General features: G+C 38.8%; 1 protein-coding gene across 3 annotated transcripts in view; it reads left to right on the top strand.

Moving 5' to 3' along the window:
* Positions 1–19985, top strand: part of KIF13B (kinesin family member 13B) — a 199270-nt gene that overhangs the window by 141644 nt on the left and 37641 nt on the right. For 2 of the 3 annotated variants that reach the window (XM_042983548.1, XM_042983547.1), the window contains exons 30-35: positions 1502–1626; positions 3209–3385; positions 6429–6521; positions 10085–10237; positions 11024–11101; positions 12400–12453. In XM_042983548.1, coding sequence (XP_042839482.1) covers positions 1502–1626; positions 3209–3385; positions 6429–6521; positions 10085–10237; positions 11024–11101; positions 12400–12453 — 680 coding nt within the window. The remainder of the gene's footprint in view (positions 1–1501; positions 1627–3208; positions 3386–6428; positions 6522–10084; positions 10238–11023; positions 11102–12399; positions 12454–19985) is intronic. The other variant, XM_042983549.1, reaches the window with a different exon arrangement.

Below are 19985 nucleotides of genomic sequence, written 5' to 3'. Positions count from 1 at the left end.
TATGTATGCTGAGGGACACTGATACTTGACAAAGAATGACTTTTCTGTAAGAATAATATTTTTTGTAGCAGTGATAGGTATGTTTCATCATAGTGCGTTCTCACATTTCAATCTATAATCCATACAGTTGTGTGTATGCTTTGTTCTCATCATCAGGTTAGGTGTAGTGGTAGTATTTTCCTGCACTTAAAATAATTTCTTCTTTAATTCCTAGGAAAAGACTTCTGTCTGGAAAGAGATCCTCATGTAGCATGCTTCTTTTATCTGGTGTTTTCTTAGAACTATCTAATAAATTTCTTACTTTTTCTGTGAGTTCTTATGCCCTTCATTCCTGCATTGCTTAGTTATGAGAACCTGTCAATTTTTCCTTTCTTTTTTTCTCCTTCATGTAAAATGTTTTGGATGTGGCTACATTTTACCTATACTCTGCCCAGGGAAGGAAAATAAAAATGAAAAGGCAGATTAAAGAGCTAAATATAAGTTAAAAGTCAGCAGTTACATTCCTAAATATCTGCAGGAAAACCATGTGTTAAAATTAACTATCCTAAATAGACAAGCTTAGATGTCCTCAGTGTGTTTCTTCCACCTAGCTGAAAGTGAGTTATAATATCTGAGGTATTTAGCATTTTGTACTACTTAACTTATTTAGATATATGGAAAATTATTATATGCACACAGAGTTAGTAAATAATATTTAGCCATTTCTACTGTCTGTCTACCTGATGGGGTTTCAATGTTTTGCCACAGCACTCTATCCTATCTTGTTCTCTTGAGCCTTGCATGCTGAGGGTTACTCCAGCCTATTCTTATGTTAGGTTTCTAGATAGGTGAGGTGCTCTTGTGTGTGCTTGTGTGTGCATGTGGAGGAGGGTAAGAGTGGAAAAGAATAAGCTTATAGAAGACCTGTTGTATGGATATTCCAAGACATGGTCAAGAGCTTGTTCAGCCTTTTGCCCATTCTTGATCCACACAAGCCCACATACTAGAAAAGATACTTTTGGTGCCTACTCACAAGCTTAAGATGGATAGGGTGTTGGAAGGTCCAGGCTTAGAACTAAATAACTAAAGGGTCAGGGGGCAACCCTCCAAGTTTCCGGCTCATGTAGCCAATTGATTCTTTTGTTGAACTCAACTGTCAGATAATTGGAATCACTCTCGCTTCTCATTTTTCAATGCACTAAAAAATAGGGAATTTCGGTTATAATCCTATCATTAACATTTATGGGCTGACCTTGAATAACCTCTTGGGTATCTTGGCTTCATTTTCCTTCCATGTAAAATAAAGCATAAAGGTAAGAGATTGGATAAGATAATTTCTTGAGAGTCTATCCATCTCTAAGAACTGTTTAATGGTCCTCTTCCATGTCATGTAAGATTTTAGAGCCAAAAGCAAATGAAATTTGAGGCAGTAGAATTTTAATACCAAGCACATTGAAATTTAGCTGGTAAGGGTTATCCCTTAAAATGATCTCTGTATTTAATGGAACTTCTTTGCTTTTAGCTGATGATTTCAGCTCCCAGGATAATCTTGATGACCCAGAAGCTGGTGGATGGGATGCTACCCTCACTGGAGAAGAAGAGGATGAGTTCTTTGAACTGCAGATTGTAAAACAGCATGATGGAGAGGTAAACAAAGCATAACTAGGGAAAATCAGATGAAAAGTAGTTTCTTTAACCTTTCCTTGAGTCTTTTTAAACAATCAGCAATGTAATCACTTTAATGCTTACATTTGTCAAGATGCATAAATGAAAACCTTTCATTACGACTTCCAGAAAGATTGGAACCGCTTCCAGAAGGAGTAGATGGTCAAATTACATCCATTTGCCATTTATTTCCCCTCCTGGTAAAGGATCTCTCTCTGTTAGTATTCATAGTTCAGGTCAGCTTTGGTCCATCATAAACCGACATGATGTTTGGGATTTGCTTTGAAATTCTTTACTAAAGACTTTTTTTTTTAAAGTTTATTTATTTTGAGAGAGAGAGAGAGAGTGAAAGCATGAAAAGGGAGGGGCAGAAAGAGAGGGAGAGAGACAATCTCAAGCTCTGTGCTGTCAGTGCAGAGCCTGATGCAGGGCTCGAACCCACCAACTGTGAGATCATAACCTCACCAATTGTGAGATCATAACCTGAGCCAAGATCAAGAGTCAGTCGCTTAACCGACTGAGCCACCCAGGTGGCCCTGTGGTAAAGGCTTTTTAAAGAGGAGAAAAAAGATGAAGTCAGTGTGGCAAAATCTAGATAATGTTTGAATCCGGGTGATGGGTATATAGTGGGAGCTTATTTTCTAATTTTGAGTATATCGGAAAAACAATAAAATAGTTTAAACAAGGAAAGCTGATGTGATGCTTAGGGCACATTATCACTTAGTGGTATTCCTAAGATGCAAAACTTTAATAGCAGGGAAAAAGACAACAAACCCAACTGTGATACATTCTGTGCAATTCTGTACATTCTGTACATTCTTATTTAATAAGTCAGTATCATGAGCAACAAAGAAAGGGTTGGGAACCATTCCAGATTGACATGGACTAAAGGGACATGACCTCTAAATGCAGTTAGTGATCCTGGATTGGAACAACTGAAAGATTTGAATGTAGACTATGTATAATATAATAGTATTTTATTGATGTTAAATTTCCTGAATATAATTGTCCTATGGTTAAGTCAGAGGATGTACCTGCTGTTAGAAGATACTTGTTAATGTATGTAGGCATGTAGAGTTACAAGTCTGTAACTTACTCTAAAGTAGTGCAGCAAAAAAATAATACTGCGTGTGTATGTGTTGTGAGAAAGAGAAAGGAAAAGTGGCAAAATATTAACAGCTGATGATTGTAGATGGAAGATACACAGGAGTTCATTGTCCTGAACAGCTGATGATTCTAGATGGAAGATATACAGGAGTTCATTGTCCTGAATTTGCACTTTATGTTTGAGCATTTTTCAAAATAAAAACATTTTAAAAGCCAGCCAGCCAGGAATATCATGCTCTGTTCTTCCCAGACTAGGGTGGTGGAGACCATATCTTCCTATCCCATAGCTTTTCAGGGAGGTTCTAGTACATCTGCACTCATGACCAGCCTGTAGGACTGTAGCCAAGTCAAGATGTTTCCTCGTGAGGTTGTTTTTTGTTTTTGTTTGTTTGTTTGTTTTGTTTTGTTTTGTTTTTCCAGGAGGAGAGGGAAAAGTATGTTCTTTCTGTCTCTGCAGGTGAGAGCAGAAGCCTCTTGGGACTCTGCAGTGCACAGCTGTCCTCAGCTCAGTAAAGGCACCCCTGCGGATGAGCGAGTGTATCTGATTGTGCGGGTGACAGTCCAGCTCAGCCATCCAGCTGACATGCAGTTAGTGTTACGGAAACGAATTTGTGTCAATGTTCATGGCCGGCAGGTGAGTCATTAATCCTCGTTGAAGAAATGACTTTAATCACAGGTCTGACGTTGAGGGCAGGGCCAGGGAATGATTGTTCTGGCCTCTCATCTAAGCAGACTCTATGAAGCATTTTCTCTTCAGCGTGCCTGTTACTGTCTTGTAACTGTGCCTGCTTCGTTCTGGCACATTCCATCCCGACTTCTCCAAGACAACATTAAGTTGTTACAATCAGTCTTTCTTATTACATAGTCACAAATTAATGCCACTCTTTTCGTTGCCACAGAGCCCAGTCAAAGTGAAGTTCACTGTTTTGTTTTTTGACTTTTCGTTTGGGTCACGCAAGATGTGAAGGTTCTCTGTAGGTTTGCTGTTGTTTGGACATCTTACCCTCCGCTTTGCATCTCTTTCTTCCCTTTCAGTCATCTCTGCTAATTCACTGATTCACATATTTAGAGAGTGTACTCTGTCAAGCTTTGGGTAACAGGATAAGTTAGAAGTAGTCTGCATCTTGAAATAGCTAGTGTCCGTTGGTGTGCATAGACATATATTAACAGGTGATCTGTCTCTGTTGGGTTAGTGCTGTAATGCCGGGGCTCCCTGAGTGCTGGAAGGCTGCAGGCCGAGGGATGGAGAATTCACACCAAGGGAGTCAGAGCAGGTATCAGAGAGGGGGGTAGCATGCGAGCCACTCCCTTACAGACAAGGGAGTTTGGCAGGCAGAGGAGGAATTGACTCTTTTGTGGAGAGGAGAAAACACGTGTGCAGGAGTAGTGAGGAGGGACAGCATGGAGGGCTCAGACCACGAGAAGCAGAGTGTTGACAGGTGTGCTGGGGGGCGGGGGCCAGGTCCGTGGCCAGCCACGCAGTTGCAGCTGGATCAGGAAGGACCTTGTGCCATGTGACTGGGGTTAGTAGAAAACTTCTAGGTAAGGGTATAAACTGTTTCTTTCATTGGCTTTGCAAATATAGGACTTGGGAGGCTCATTCTGGAGATTCTTTTAACTGTCTGTGCTCATTTTTTTTTTTTTTTTTTTTGAGGCCTTCTCAGTACACTGACTAAAACCAGGACATATGAAAAGAAATCTTTTCATTTAAAAGAGCACAGTCATGGTTGACAGAGTCCTAGATGTAATCTCCACCCCTAAAAATTAATCTTTAGTTCTAAATGTCACACTGATATCAATCTTTGAAATGAAGACTGGCGGTAATGCTGTTAAAATTGCAGCTCTTTAGCTTGGCAATCCAGCATCAATAAAATCCAGGTCATCGGGTTAGCTAGACGTATATGGTGTGGCTCCCGTTCGCTCTTCTCCATCTCTCTTTTCTCGGAAGTCTTTAAGGGATTGAAAAAGACGTGTTGCTCTTGAGCATTTTGAAGAGCGATTTGCCATGCCTGAGCTAGAGATTCTGGTTGCCAGGCACTGAGACTGCCCTGGGACAACCACCAGCCCCACAGAATCCTTAACAGAAAGGGTGCATCATGGCATCACTGAACTCCTTCTGGTGTGTGTGTGTGTGTGTGTGTGTGTGTGTGTGTTTCTCTAGTTTGTTTTTATTTTTTATTTTTTATTATAGCGACAAGAAGTTGCCACATTTTTTCCCTGGTTGAAATGACTTGACATTATCAAATTGATGCTGAATGATGTAATAGTGTTTTAGGGCATGCCAGTTTCCCTCCTGATTTCAGATACTTCATTCCCAAAATTTGCTTCTTTATACAAGAACAGGGACTTCCTTATGACGCTAATGTGTGCAAATCAGCTTCAGTAGTTCCATACAGAAGGAAAGCAAAAAGTAGGTAACAACAGCACCCACACCTCCCTTCCCCACCCGTTAAAAAGAAAACAAACCTACAGCTGAGCTCTGACCAGTGTAATTGGCAGTGGCTCAGCATTGCAAGGCTGAAGTGGGTAGAATGAAGGGCTGAAATCAGTGGTCTGTTTGCATTCTAAAACTACATTTTTTATTTTAGTTTTTAATTTTTATTTTTTAATTTTTATTCTTATTTTTTTCTTCATGCTTATTTATTTATTTTGTGAGAGACAGAGAGAGAGAGCAAACAGGGGAGAGGCAGAGAGAGAGAGAGGGAGAGAGAGAATCCGAAGCAGGCTCCATGGTGTCAGCACAGAGCCTGCTTTAGGGATCGAACCCACAGACTGGGAGATCATGACCTGAGCCGAAATCAAGAGAGGCTTAACTGAGCCACCCAGGTGCCCCATAAAAGTTACAGTCTTTTAAAAAGTTAACTATAGATCACTGAAGAGGAGAGAAATTATTATTAAGGAGGTTTGTGAAAATATGTACTTCTAGGACCAAATAGCTGGATTTTTCTATTTTCTTTCAGAGGTTCTCACATATTTCCTGCTTCCCTTTTGAATGAGGGAAAAAGTTGGGCATCAGTTTAATATTCTCTCTTCTTCTTATCTTGATTCACCAATTGTATTCTGCCCTCATCCCTGCTCTCTTCAACCTCTACAGGATGTTCAGTCTTAGCAGCATCTTCAAATGAGTCATCTATGCATTAATTCAACAGTTCAATTCTTAACTGTGCAAAGAGCACAGTCAGCATAAACAATGACCATGCACTCTTAAATCATTCTTCATAACGATCCTGCTTTGGTCAAGAATTTAATGCCTGAACTTGTCAATATTCATGCTGCAAGATGTCCATTGTACTGGAAAAAAAAAAAAGTGTAACAGTACCAGTCCTTGCTTACATCTCAGAAGGTCACTTTATTGTGTCGAAGTCAACAGTCTTTTTTTTCTGTAGCCTTTAAGCAGAGCTGAACCAGATGCCCAGTGTCTGTTTTGAGTTTTGGGTTTATACTCTTCATATTATGGGTCTAGCACCTGTCACGCGGCAAGGATCTAATAAATTGGTTTTGTGCACTAAAATGAAGTTGAGGAGTCTCTATTTAGTGATTTGGATTTCAGCTTGCTTATGTTGGAAATATACTCTGTTTCTTTTTGTTAGAATGAATGCAGTATCCCTTATGCTTTGTTAATGAACACTCAGTTTTTGAGGTAGGAAACCATATCTTTCTGTTTTGTTTTTCTCTAGGGTTTTGCTCAGAGTCTCCTAAAAAAGATGTCACATCGAAGTTCTATTCCTGGCTGTGGAGTGACTTTTGAGATTGTCTCCAATATTCCAGAGGTGAAGGATTGTACAAAATTTGAGTTTACTAAAAATAAACATGTAAAAAGAGCTACGTCCCTGAAAAGTCACCTACCCAAGAAATACATAGTCCATGAAAATGTGTGTTTAGGCAAATGCTGTAGGTTTGTAGAGGAATTTTCTAATCTTAATGTGATTCATAGTAAAATGTACTTGTGGCTTCAAAGGTTCTGGTTTTAGTATTTTGTTGAAGAAGAACTTTCTTTTGAAAAGCAAATCAATACTCCTAGAAGACAGCACTCCTTTTCATTTCTAGTAGACATAAGGTAACAATATTGTAACCCTCAAAGGGAAGCAACATAGCGCAAAATAGAGATTCAAGCTTTGGAGATTCATTTTGGAATCACACAGAAATCTTACTTTCATCACCTCTCAGTGAGGTGCACTTAGTGAGTTACTTTGAGCCTCAATTTTTTCATTTATCAAATTGGGTTAGTGATACCTCTGTACAGGGTTGTTTTTTAAGGATGTTGTACACACACACAGCAGTAAATTGTAATTGCCATTATTATAGATCCTATTATTATTTTCCTCTCCTTATTTCCCTTTCTGAACTGAGAGAGCCATAGGAATCAAACAAATGGAGTTTCAAATACCCCCGGACAGAAGCTTGCTGGACGATGTAGTTTTCATTTGCTTCCTAATATTTAATCCCAGATTTATTCACCTGGTCTTCGACACAGCTGGCAACGGAGGCCTTCCTTACAGGGGTAGGAAGATATGAGGGTTCTTAGAAAAGGACTCTGCAAAAGGGAAATCAGAGCGGTCCTGTCTGTCACGCTCACCATCCAGAATCGAGGAGTGAGGAGGTGCAGATTATACTTTCCTAGGGAGTGAAGAATGGGAGAGTGTGCTGGGAGTGGACACTCCCTACTAAGCACACGGTCCACATCAGCACCCTACGCTTCATTTTTGAGTGCTGGAAGTTGTTGATTCTGTTGAGTGAACAGTAGGTGGACAAAATGTATTCTAAGCAGTGAGTTTTTGGAAGGGTGAAAAGATTATATAGTGCTTATTAGGCTCTGCTTTAGATTTCTTTATACTACAGGAAGTCTTGTACTGGATCTCCAAAGTGTTAGACTTACATAGTAAGTATTAGCTGTTTAACTGTTTAATTTGGAGCCTGCTGCACATTTTAAAAATAAGTCTGTTTTCAGAGTTAGACTAGCTGCAAAATCTTGGGTCTGTAGTCGATTACTCTTTGTATACTTACATGCTCAGCAAGAGATGCAGTGTTTATTCTCTGTGTCTGAATGCTTTATGTCTTTCTGGTTGTTTCATACTTTAACTCTATACATGGTTTGAATGCAGTTGAGAAACAATGACTGCTGTAGTGAACTCTCTTCCATTTTTCCATTTCTCTCATTTTCCTTCCCCTCCTGTCTCATCCCCTCCCAACTGTAGGTTCCTTATCCTCTTTAAAGGTGCTTTTATTCCCTGAGTGATACAGTTTTCAAAGGGAGGAAATGCAGGGGGATCCATTGAGAGAGAAACATATGGCCTCATGTGGTTGGGCTGCTTGTTAATAATTATCTAAACATCTAAGTTGGCAAGTGTTATTTTCACATTATCAAATCTTGATGATAAAGAAAAAGGAACAGCGAGACTTAAAACTTAACAGGAAAAGGACTACGCTTAGTTTATTTTTTATTTAGAAACAAAAAGATTCCTCAAGGAATCTAGGTTTCATCATGAAAAATCCTTGAAAAGTTCTCTGTGTTCCCTGTTATAGCAGCTATGAGAGCTTAGTGGCAAAAGAACTGATGGTAGGCCAGAGAATAGGAAATGGTTTCAACTGTCTACCCCAGGACCCAGTAATTCCACCTCTAGGTGCTTACTCAAGAGAAGTGACCATGTGTGTCATAGAGATGTGTACAGGAATGCTCATAGCAGCTGAATCCAGAGGAACCCAAAACTGGAAACAATCCAAACATCCATTAGTGGATGAATGGATAAGCAAATTGTGGTATATCCATAGTGTGGACTATCACTTAGCTACACAAAGAAATGAACTTCTTCAATGAATCCAGAATCATTATGCTGAATGTAAGAAGCCAGACACAAGAAAGGATGATTCCATTTATGTGAAATTCTAAAACCAGTGAAACTAATCTGTGGTGAAAGAAATTACCTTGCCTTGGGGGGAGGGTAGGCCGTAAGTGAACTTTCTGAAGTAATGGAAATGTTTTGTATCTTGATAGGGACATGGGTAACATGAGTGTATCTGTTTCTATAAAACTCAAGTTTCCCTTTTCTTATAAAATCAGGATAATGCCTGTTCCCTTCAGACACCAAAAAGTATTGTGTGTTGAGAGGTAAAAGGACTACTTTGTCAGGAGTATCAGGGGACCTAAGTTCTAATCTTGACTCTCTTGCCAATTACATGGCCTTCATCTTTCCTCATCCATGAAATGAGGATGATTGCTTCTTTTCAGAGTTATTAAAAGGCTCAAATGAATCCTATAGTGGTAGGAGACAGAAGTTTTGTGAAGTTAAGCCACCTTCCAGATTCTTCCACATTTTATCTGTTCTTAAAGCTTATTTAAATTTTAAGAAATATTTTTGACGTTAGAATGTGTCTAATAATTGATATCTTAAAATTAATTGGCAGAATTTTTTCTTTTCTCCTTAGTGGTATATAAAATGTTTTTCTTTTCCTTAAAGTTGATGGCATGTAAAGATGCAGTGGCATATGGATATATATTTTGTGGTTTTTGACATTATTCTGACAAATTCGCAAGTAAATAAAGTATCAGATTTTCTCTGAATAGAGTAATTTGTTAGGAGCCAAGCTTGCTTGACATGATTAAATACATTAACAACGTCCCTCCCTGAGTTGTGAACATCTTGTTTATCTGCACGGGCCGCCCATGTCAGAGGAGCAGGGATGGGCTCTTGGCAAGAGCACAGCAAGTGAGAATTTCCCAGGATACTTTTCTTCTTGGTGGGTGCAATGCTGCCTTTGGCCTGTCTCACTCCAGAGTTGAGGACTGAGACCAGTTTTAAAAGCTGCTACTTCTTGGACATGTAGTCCGTGGTCTGCTGCTTAGGGAATGGGTGGAAAGCCAACCTTCCTTTGCATTCTTCTTCTCCATACCTGTGTCTGCCTCCTACTGGAGTTATTTGGACCCGACCCCTGTCTTGCTGTCACCCCAGCTTCTTGTTCCTCTCTCTTGCCCCTCATGATGTATTTCTGAAGTATTGTGGTGGTGGTATATTTCAAGCTATTTCCACCAAATCCTTTGTAACCAGTAACATTTCTGTTTGCAACAGAAACATAGCAGAGGACAATTTTATTGAGAATGTGCTGTGTTTCAGTGGCACTGTGTTAACCTTTCAAGTTAACCTAACCACCAATTCATACCGTAATTTCTGTGGGGAAATGCATTTTGAATTCTGAAAGCTGGCAGTAAAATGGAGTTTTGGAATATGTCCCATTTAGTTCAGTACTCTGTGTGTGTGTGTACTTGTATAGATCAAGAAGCTTTTATGTTTTCTTCTATCAAGTACTTAATTTTAATACACAACTTTCTGTTCTCCAGGATGCCCAGGGAGTAGAGGAACGAGAAACATTAGCAAGAATGGCAGCTAATGTTGAAAACACCGCTTCTGCTGACTCAGAGGCTTATATTGAAAAATACCTCAGAAGTGTGCTGGCTGTGGAGAACCTTCTCACTTTGGATCGTCTTCGCCAGGTTAGCCAACAGAGCTGGTAGCAGTGGTGCTGACCCAGCCTGATTCTCTTTGCCTCTCTACAATTCACAGGATTGTTACATCCAAACCTTTGAAGCATCTGTTTAAGTGGGGCATATTAATTTAGACTCAACTTATCAGTTAAGTCTTGGAACATACAAAAGCTACACTGGGAAGTTACTTTTTCCGGTACACTAAATGGTGTCTAGTTGCCCTGAGTTAATGGGAGAAAATATTTAACTCTCTCTGGCTGAAGAATTATTTTAAAAACTCTTTGGTAATGGACAAGAATGTTGTGGAAGAAATACGTAGGTATGAGGCAGAATGGACCCTTCTTTGCTTAGCTGGATATGCCAGCCACAGCCTTAGAGTGGTTCTCTAGAAGGGATAATAGAGATGCCAGCAGTAAACCTAATCCTTAGTGGAACCTTAAACCTCATTTTACATAGCAATATCGAGACTTTTATTATTTCTAACCAAAGATCCTAATGAAAAATAAAAGTGAATGATCTAATTTTCATGATCTTTCTCCTGGAACTAACTTCTGGCCAGCTTCAAGGGGGCCATCAAGAGATAAAAGAGTGATCTAAGTAACCAACAGCTATATAATTAACTTTGAATATTCCACAGTGATTGGAATTGGGTCATTCCATCATGTGAAGTAACAGCCATTATTTAAAGAACGAGGAACGTGTGTGTAGAGATAGTAGCTCAAAGACTGCTTTACATGCCATTGCTTTGGAGGTCTGTCTCAGATACGTGTTTTTCCTGTGTACATTTTCTGACAGGAAGTTACAGTGAAGGAACAGTTGACAGGAAAGGGGAAACTGAGTAGGAGGAGTATTAGCTCTCCAAATGTGAACAGAGTGAGTACATGGACTCCCCATTTGGTGCTCTGCCTGGGCTCTCCTTCCCTTTTCTTCTTTGCTTGGATAACTCTTCTCCATCCTTGTAACTCTCATCTCGGGTATCATTTCCTTCTCTGAACTGATGTAGCGACTTTGCTACTGTGCTAGCCAGTGTGGTAAGGAAAGTATCCATTAAAGTATGTTTCTAATGTCTCTCCTTTATTTTTGTATGAGCAGTGCCTAGCACAGTGACTGGGTGTTCAGTGAGTGTGTGTTGAACTAAAGCAAAACTAGCCAAGTGCCTTGCGTAAGTCATTTGAATTTTCTGGGCCTAACTTCATTACTTTTAAATTGAGAAGTCTGGACTCAGTTTACAAACTCAGTTGCTGAAAGGCCATCCAGGGTAGCATAAATGAGTAAAATAAGTTAGGTTTGTTTCATAACAGTGTCTTAAGTTTATTGTTGTTTTTTGAAGCATAGATATAATTTATGTGCATATTAAGCATACAAATAATTCTTCACAAAGAAATATGATTGTGGCCCTGTGATTTATCTTTCCTTTCCTTACTTCTGACAAAGATGTGGGTATGAAAAATACTACCTTTGTCTGAATTTTGCACTAAGGAAAACCACAGTACAAACATTGTAAAGAGCAGCTGACCCTTAACCTTAGTGTTTGAGAGACCATAGTGACAGGTAGGGAGAGTATCAGATGGGAGGGCACATGGGGCCTCCGAGTGACCGAATGACATCACTAATGATCTCAGACTGAAAGATTGGGAACATTCTCAGACAGTAAGAAATATTTTATTTCAACTTAAAATCTTCTCATTTCTTTAGAAAATGACACATCAAAATGCAGAGATACTTGCAGAGGTTTGGCATTTAGAATCCTATGGTTTAAAATTAAATAGCTTGTGTCTATACATCTGCTACGAATACCCAGAGAAGGAAGTCGTAAGATCAGGACATGGTAAGATAACGAGTAACCTGGTATTCTTTCAATAGAAGGGGAAACACAGATGAAGTACCCTTACTCAGGCCCAGCCAGTTGTTGCCTCAGTGTAAATGGGGTATCTGATCTTACACAAGCCTTCTGCCTTAAAGTTCCATTCAGTTAAAAAGAAAAAAAAATTGTGCCTAATAACATCCCAAAGTTTACGCTAGCCTGGTTTACAGCTTTGGTCTCCACAACGTCTCTGCTATCAGACTTTAACGTCCTGTTGATTTGGTTTTCAAATTCTTGTATTTCCAGGACTGTAGATTTATATACTTTCTCACATAAAGGACTAACACCCTCTGTATTTCTTCTTCAGTTGTCTGGCAGCCGACAAGACCTTATTCCATTCTACAGTCTAGGCAGCAACAAGGTAAGTGTTTATAACTTGTTTTCTGTCAGTCTTAGAACAGTTAGTTGCCCATTCAGCTTCCCCTGCTCAAATACCACACGCTAGTTTTGCGTGTCAGAATTTCTCCTTCTCTTCTATACTGTGTGAAATTTATTTGAAAGTGTTTAGAGTTCATTTCTTTTTATTTGCCAGTTAAATTAAGGTTTACTATGCCTTATTACTCTACTCTTTAAGGGTTAAACCCCAATATTATTACTTAGGTTCATGTTTCTACTTAAAATAATCTTCCTGTGTGTGTCAATAAAAGAACTTCGAATCAGATTTTTAATAGTAAAATGTCGATGGAATGATTACACATTTGTGAAGAATAAGAAGATTTTATCTGAGAGTTAATTTGCTAGAAGAAAGAAAAATAAGGGAACAGAACTTTTGTTAGCTGGAATTTATTCATTGTTAATGTAGTGTTCCCCAATTTAAGAGACTTTTAAGCATAGATAATTCTTTATCATTTACTTAAAGGGATCACACTTGAAATTGTTATAACTGGATGTCCTATATCACAGTATTTTTTGTGTCTGATGTTTTTTGAGGGACCTGGTTAGATATTGTGACATTCAACCAACTGTGGGCAACAAGCCCTGTATTGGTATCTTAACCCTTGAGGAGGTTAAAAGTGACTTATAAAAAGTGTCTTATAAAATAGCCTGATGCCAGGCATTTGTTTGAAAATAATCTGAGGGAGAGGACAGGGGTATAGATTAAAAAAAGATGGACTATTTACTGATAATTGTTATAGCTGCATGGGATTCATTATACTATCCTTTCTATTTTTGTTATTCTACACAGTTTTTGTGCATTTGAAATTTTCCTCATGAAAACTTAAGAAAAAGAACAATTAACTTGATGAATAATTAGACTCATTCTTAAGATCTAGGTTACTAGGAGTTTACCTGAAATAATACATAAAAATACATAAAATACATAAAATAATACACAAAAATACATAAAAATACATAAAAAATATATATGTATATGTATATACACACACTATTATTTCAGGCAAACTTCTAGTAACCTAGATCTGAAAAATGAGCTATATATATATGTTTATAGACATATAAGTTTCTCTCCAGCTTATTAATTTACTAATCACCTACCATGTCTCTCAAAGTGTACTAAGTACTACTCCTTTATACTGATCCAGTGATGGGTTTGATTAGTTCTTTTTTTTTTTTTTTTTTTTTTAACATTTATCTATTTTTGAGAGAGAGAGAGAGAGACAGAGCATGAGTCGGGGAGAGGCAGAGAGAGGGAGACACAGAATCCGAAGCAGCCTCCAGGCTCTGAGCTGTCAACGCAAATGTGAGATCGTGACCTGAGCCGAAGTCAGATACCCCGTAATCAATTGAGCTTAATCAGTTGAGCCACCCAGGCACCCCTGATTTGTTCTTGATAAACACAGCATAAGTTGTGATTACCAGAACAAAGCTGAGATTTTGGGAAATTGATTATGTCATTATTTTTTAATGTAAATAAATTAAATACTTTAAGGAAAATATAAAGAAGAAAACATGACTTTTGCATTTTTTACATTACTTCTAACCCAAATTCTCCATTATATTATAAATTCCTTGAAAGAAATGGCCAAAATTTTCTATCTACCCCGATTTCCTTATGTTTAAATAATATCATCACTCGAAAGAAAATTATTGTGCTTCATCTAAATCACAAATAAATGGAGTAAGGGAACATGGATGCTATACTAGAAGTATGATAGAGTAGGAGACCAAAGGAGGGAGTGGACACTTTTATAGGCAGTATTCACAGATCAGGAGAGGCTGCAGAGAGGTGATAATCCCTGTAAGCTGAAGGATAATGAAGTCCACTCAAGGCAGGGAAGGAGTCAAAGCAGCAGTGTGAACAAAAACATGGAGGGATGAAAAAGCTTGCTAAGTTCATGACAGTGCATGCATTGTGACTGAAAGAAGGCGGGGGCGGGGGGAGTACTGGGGGGTAGAACCCAGAGGAAAGGGGCCTGATTATAGAAGTTCTAACATTTTGTGCCAAGGAGTAATGGGGAGGCAGGTAGCTGCTGAAGGAGTAATGGCAGTAACATGGTTAAAGTTGAAGTGGAAAGTATTTTTTAACAGTCCACCTAAACCCCACTTGGGTTCCTGGCTGTGGCCTATAAAATTACATTAGAATAATGGATGTAGTACAAATACATACAGTTATCAATGTAAAAGTGTGAAAAAAATTTAATTGGAGGATGGAGGAGATCAGGGGAGTAGATTCAGCAGTGGGAGGGAGAGGGAGAGTGGTTCAGGTATATTAAAGAGAGAATGTCTAGAACTCTGAGGACCTGAAGAATGAGGTTGGCCAAGGGAGGAGACAAAGGTGACAGAATGGAGAGATGAACTGTAGGAAGGACAAGTTTGGGGCAGAAAATGATTTAGTTCAGTTTTTGACATAAGGTGTCTGTGCCAGTTGAAGGGTCTGGAAGCCTGGGCAGAAGACAGATTAGGGAGTTGAGGGGCATAGTTGAACAACCGAGTGAGGACTTAGATCTAAATAAAGGCTGAGCTCAAGGGCTTGATAATACTCACGAGCATGTGCCCGAGGAGAAGCTGGCCTGGCTGATGGAGAAGGAGTCCCCAAAGAGGAAAGAAGACCCCACAGAGAGTGGCTTGAAAACTGGGCAGAAAGGACTTTTTAAGTTTGAAGAAGGACTCCTTCCAGTTTCCTCAGGGACCGCAAGATGAGGACTGAAAAGACTGTTTCAGATGTGACAGTGAAGAGATTTTTGGAGCCTTTTCCATGGCAATTTCTGTGGAGGGTTGGGGAGAAGTTAGCAGGACCTATCATATTAAGTGAATAACTGTAACATTACACATTTTTGTTACTCTACTGAGGACCTTCCTTTTTTAGTCATCTTGATCTCTTGGAGTCCCTGAGTAACTTAGTGAAGATGAGGAAAGTCTGATTTTCACCCTCTCAGGTTTTACTGGTGTCATGGTGCCATCACAGCAACAAGGATTTGGATCCCTCCACTCTATTTCAGTGTATGTTAGTAGTTGTCATACACTTCAAACAAGTTAAATGCCTCTTTTTTCCCATGGCAGCAGTTGGCAATCTTCCTCAAAATTTGGCTTCAGTTGCTTCTCCCCAACCATAGCGTTCCCCACCCTCTGGAAGTATTGTCAGGGAAAACGGAAGGTGCCAGCTTGCCATTACTAACTTTGCTCCCAGTTCAGCTGTGAAGCTATTATTTTACCTCCTTTTTGACTCTTGGCATCCCTGGGCCCTGAGGTTAGTAGGTGTAGCTGGGCTTTAGTCACCATCTCATTGCTGTGGGCATCCTGGGACTTCTCGCTAGGTTGCATGAAATGTCCATACATCATAATTAGAGACCTTTAGGAGAAAGGGAGGAGAAAACTGTTTCTAAGACTGATTTTTATGGGATGGACCTGTTGAATGGGTAAGGATATTCAGCTGATAGAGGCTTATATCCGTGATGCTAGAAAACTAAGTGAAAAGAATATAGAGCAAAGAGGATTCGATTCTAGGCTCACTTCAGAAGGGAGTACAGAGTAACTGCCCCATTTTCAGAGGAGGGGTTCCTCAGTAGTTGTATCATCTAAAGCAGAGCTTCTTAAAAGATTTTTAGGAAAAATAAATATTCTTAAAGTTATATTTTCTTGCTAGCGAGAAAACAAAAACAAAAACAAAACCCTTTCCCTGCTAATAGCAGCAAGGAACAGAGGCTCTCCCTCTGGCCTTTAAAGGAAACAATGGGAAACATTTTCAAATGCAGCATTGGCCTTGTATTCAAAACCTGTTTTTAACACTACCTATAATAGAATTCCTCAAGATTGGGTGGTGCTTTAACTAATTGACATACAAAATACCAGAATCCCTTTACACAGTAGCAGTGCTTACCTACATGTGAAGTGAGATATGGACAAGAGTGTCTACGAAACTTTGTTTATAATGGCAGCAGATTGGATGCAAATGTCCATTGGTTTGGTCTGGTTAAATACACTTTATCTGGGCACATGCTGCACATGTGCATGCACGTGCGAAACACACACACACACACACACACACACACACACATATAAATAAATGGGATACTATGCAGCTGCAAGAATGATTAGGAGCCCTTCCAGGTACTAATATAGAAAAATAACCAGGATATACCTAATGATTAAAAATGAAGTGCAGACTGCTGGTGGGAATGCAAACTGGTGCAGCCACTCTGGGGAACAGTATCGAGGTTCCTCAAAAAACTAAAAAGAAAGCTACCTTATGATCCAGCAATTGCACTATTAGGTATTTACCTAAAGGATACAAAAATACGGATTTGAGAGGGTACATGCACCCCAGGTTTAATAGCAGCATTATCAACAGTAGCCAACTGAGAGGGACCTGGGGGGCTCAGTCAGTTAAACATCTGACTCTTGACTTCAGCTCAGGTCATGATCTCATGGTTTGTGAATTGCAGAGCTTGCTTGGGATTCTCTCTCTCTCCCTCTCTTACTGACCCTCCCCGACTCTCTCGCACTCACACGTGTACATATTTTCTCTCTCAAAATAAATAAACTTAAAAGAAAAAACTTAAAAAAAAACCACACACAATAGCCAGACCACGGAGAGAGCCCTAATGTCCATCAACTGATGAATGGGTAAAGAAGATGTGGTGTATATACAATGGAATATTACTCAGCCATCAAAAAGGATGAAATCTTGCCATTTACAATAATGTGTACGGAGCTAGAGTGTATTATGCTAAGTGAAATAAGTCAGAGAAGGACAAATGCAATATGATTTCACTCATGTGGAATTTAAGAAACAAAACATATAAACATATAGGAAGGGAGGGAAGAGAGAAGGAAACAAACCATAAGAGGCGCACAATGATAGAAAACAAACAGAGCGGATAGAGGGAGGTGGATGAGAGATGTCTAGATGGATGATGGATATTAAGGAGGGCACTTGTGATGAACACTGGGTGTTGTATGTAAGTGATGAATCACTGAATTCTCCTCCTGAAACCAATATTACACTGTATGTTCACGAAAATCAAAATAAAATTAAAATTAAAAAATTAAGTGCAGAATAGTTTGCTGCCATTTGTATTACAAAAGGGACAGGAGAGAAGCGTGTGTGACTGTGTATAGATTTGCTTGCATATGCCTACGAAACCCTACAAGGATATATAAGAAGCTAATACCATTATTTACCTGCCTGGAGAGAGGGTGGAAGTGTGTGGGGAAGAGCAGGTAGGGGTAAAGGTAGGAGGTTTGTCATGATGCCTTTTTCTATTGTTTGATTTTTGGATCATGTGAACATATTAGCTATTTAAAAAATAAATTAGAATTAAAAAGCATATATAACATATAAAACATGTATGTATGAAAATCTCAATAGGAGCAGAGAAAAACATTTGTCAAAATTCAACACCCTTTAAAAAACAGAAGTGAAGAATTTTACTTCCTACTCTTTTAAGTAGGAAGAGTTCTCTTGTGTATAGTGTTTGAGGAGGTCTCCAATTGCTTTATTTATAACAATTTATACACAAAATCCTAAAAGAAACTGTTTTGAAAAATCTCAGACTCATTTTTTTTTCCTTTTCTTTTCTTTGGGGAACTTCCTGCATTCTTCAGTTTTCAGATATCCAGGGAGAGGTAATTAATCCATTAGGTTTTCCTAATGAGTGGGATATAAATTCTATCCTACTACCTAAAACTTGTATCATGTTTGTTTTTACCTTGAGAATAAGAATGAATTTTTAGGGGTACCTGGGTGGCTCTGTCAGGCATCCGACTTTGGCTCAAGTCATGATCTCACAGTTCCTGAGTTTGAACCCCACGTCGGGCTCTGTGCTGACAACATGGAGCCTGCTTCAGATTCTGTGTCTCTTTCTCTGTGCCCTTCCCTGCTCATGCTCGCCCATTCTCAAAAATAAATAAACATTTTTAAAAATTATAAAAAATGAATTTTTAAATGTAGCTTTTATAAGATGACTAAATTTGACACTGTAATCATTTTTTTGGCTCTTTATTGTAAAAATAACTTTGCTAGTCAGTATGTAGGATTCCTTTCAAATGTTTCTTATTCTAAGACTGTGAAAGTATCTGTGAAAAGAGCCCAGGAATTAAGACATCTTACTGAATTTAGAAGGCTGTGGAATGTGAGAAGTTGGAATAATTCATATTAAGCAAATAATATAAATAAATATTTGAGAACTTGTAAGATGTCCTTTTCTCGAGCATGGGACAGGGAAAGAGGAGTAAAAAAAAAAAATGGCAGAAGTGCTTGGGGCATTCCTTTGACACCACAGAACTTTCCTTAGCAGGACCATCTTGGTTTCTTTGCAATGAAAGTATTTAATGCACAAGAGAGTTGAGTCAGAAACATAATTTTAATCTGAAGTTGATGATGCTTGCTTAAGATGCTAGAAAATGAGTTTTGAAATACTTGAATATTAGTTACATTTACCTTGCAAACTTGTGTGGGCCTATTTCTGGGTTCTGTGTCCCATTCATTTCTGTGTCTAGCCCTCTGATCTTGATTATGAAATCAGAATTATAGACCACAGACTTTGATGTGCTGTCTTCCCCTGTGTAATATGGGAGCATTCAGGTTAGATGAAATGATGTTCAGAAGCGGGGAGAGGCCACAGAAGAGGTTCACATCTCCCTTTTCCTCCTAATTTTCAGTTGATATGGCAAAGATTAGTCATTTCAGACAAAGTGACACTAAACGGTGTGGGAGGGAAGCAAAGGCAGAGAGTTCGTAGGATTAGGGCTCTTGGGGAGGTGAGAGGAGATGGTGAGCTACTTTTAAAACAGTCTCTAGTTTGGCCTATGATACTTGCAATTCGCCATATTTTACATGCCCTTATTATTGATGCTCACTCCATGTTAGAATTGGAATTGCTGTACTGAGCTCCACCAAGATTGAATTGATGGACTAATTAATCTTAAAAAGATAAATGGAATTTGATGAACCACTCCCAACTTTTAAGTTCACCTTAGGGCTTAAAAGCAATCATTCATTTTTTTTTTTCTCAAGTTTTTATTGAAATTCCAGTTAGTTAACATACAGTGTAATACTAATTTCAGGTGTAGAATTTCGTAATTCATCACTTAAATAAAACACCCAGTGCTCATCAGAAGTGCCCTGTTTAATACCCATCACCCATTCAGCCCATCTCCCACCCATCTCCCCTCCAGTAAACGAACAATAACAAAAAAAAAGACCCTTAAAAACCAGACCCTTAAATACAGAGAACAAACTGGCTGTTGCCAGAAGGAAGGTGGGTGTGAGGATGGGTAAAATAGATAAAGGGAATTAAGAGTACACTTATCTTGATGAGCACTGAGAAATAGAAAAAATCTATCTATCTATCTATCTATCTATCTATCTATCTATCTATATAAAATTGCAGTGATGTTGCTATTTACTGCTATTTACTGTTACTGTCATTATTGTAAGCCAGTTTTTTAATAGATATAATGAAAACTTAGCAAGCTTTTTATGACCAGTCT

This window comes from Panthera tigris, chromosome B1 (genome assembly GCF_018350195.1).
Source record: "Panthera tigris isolate Pti1 chromosome B1, P.tigris_Pti1_mat1.1, whole genome shotgun sequence".
Classification (NCBI taxonomy): domain Eukaryota; kingdom Metazoa; phylum Chordata; class Mammalia; order Carnivora; family Felidae; genus Panthera; species Panthera tigris.
Note: the sequence above shows the minus strand (reverse complement) of the source record. Positions and strands in the feature narration are given on the sequence as shown.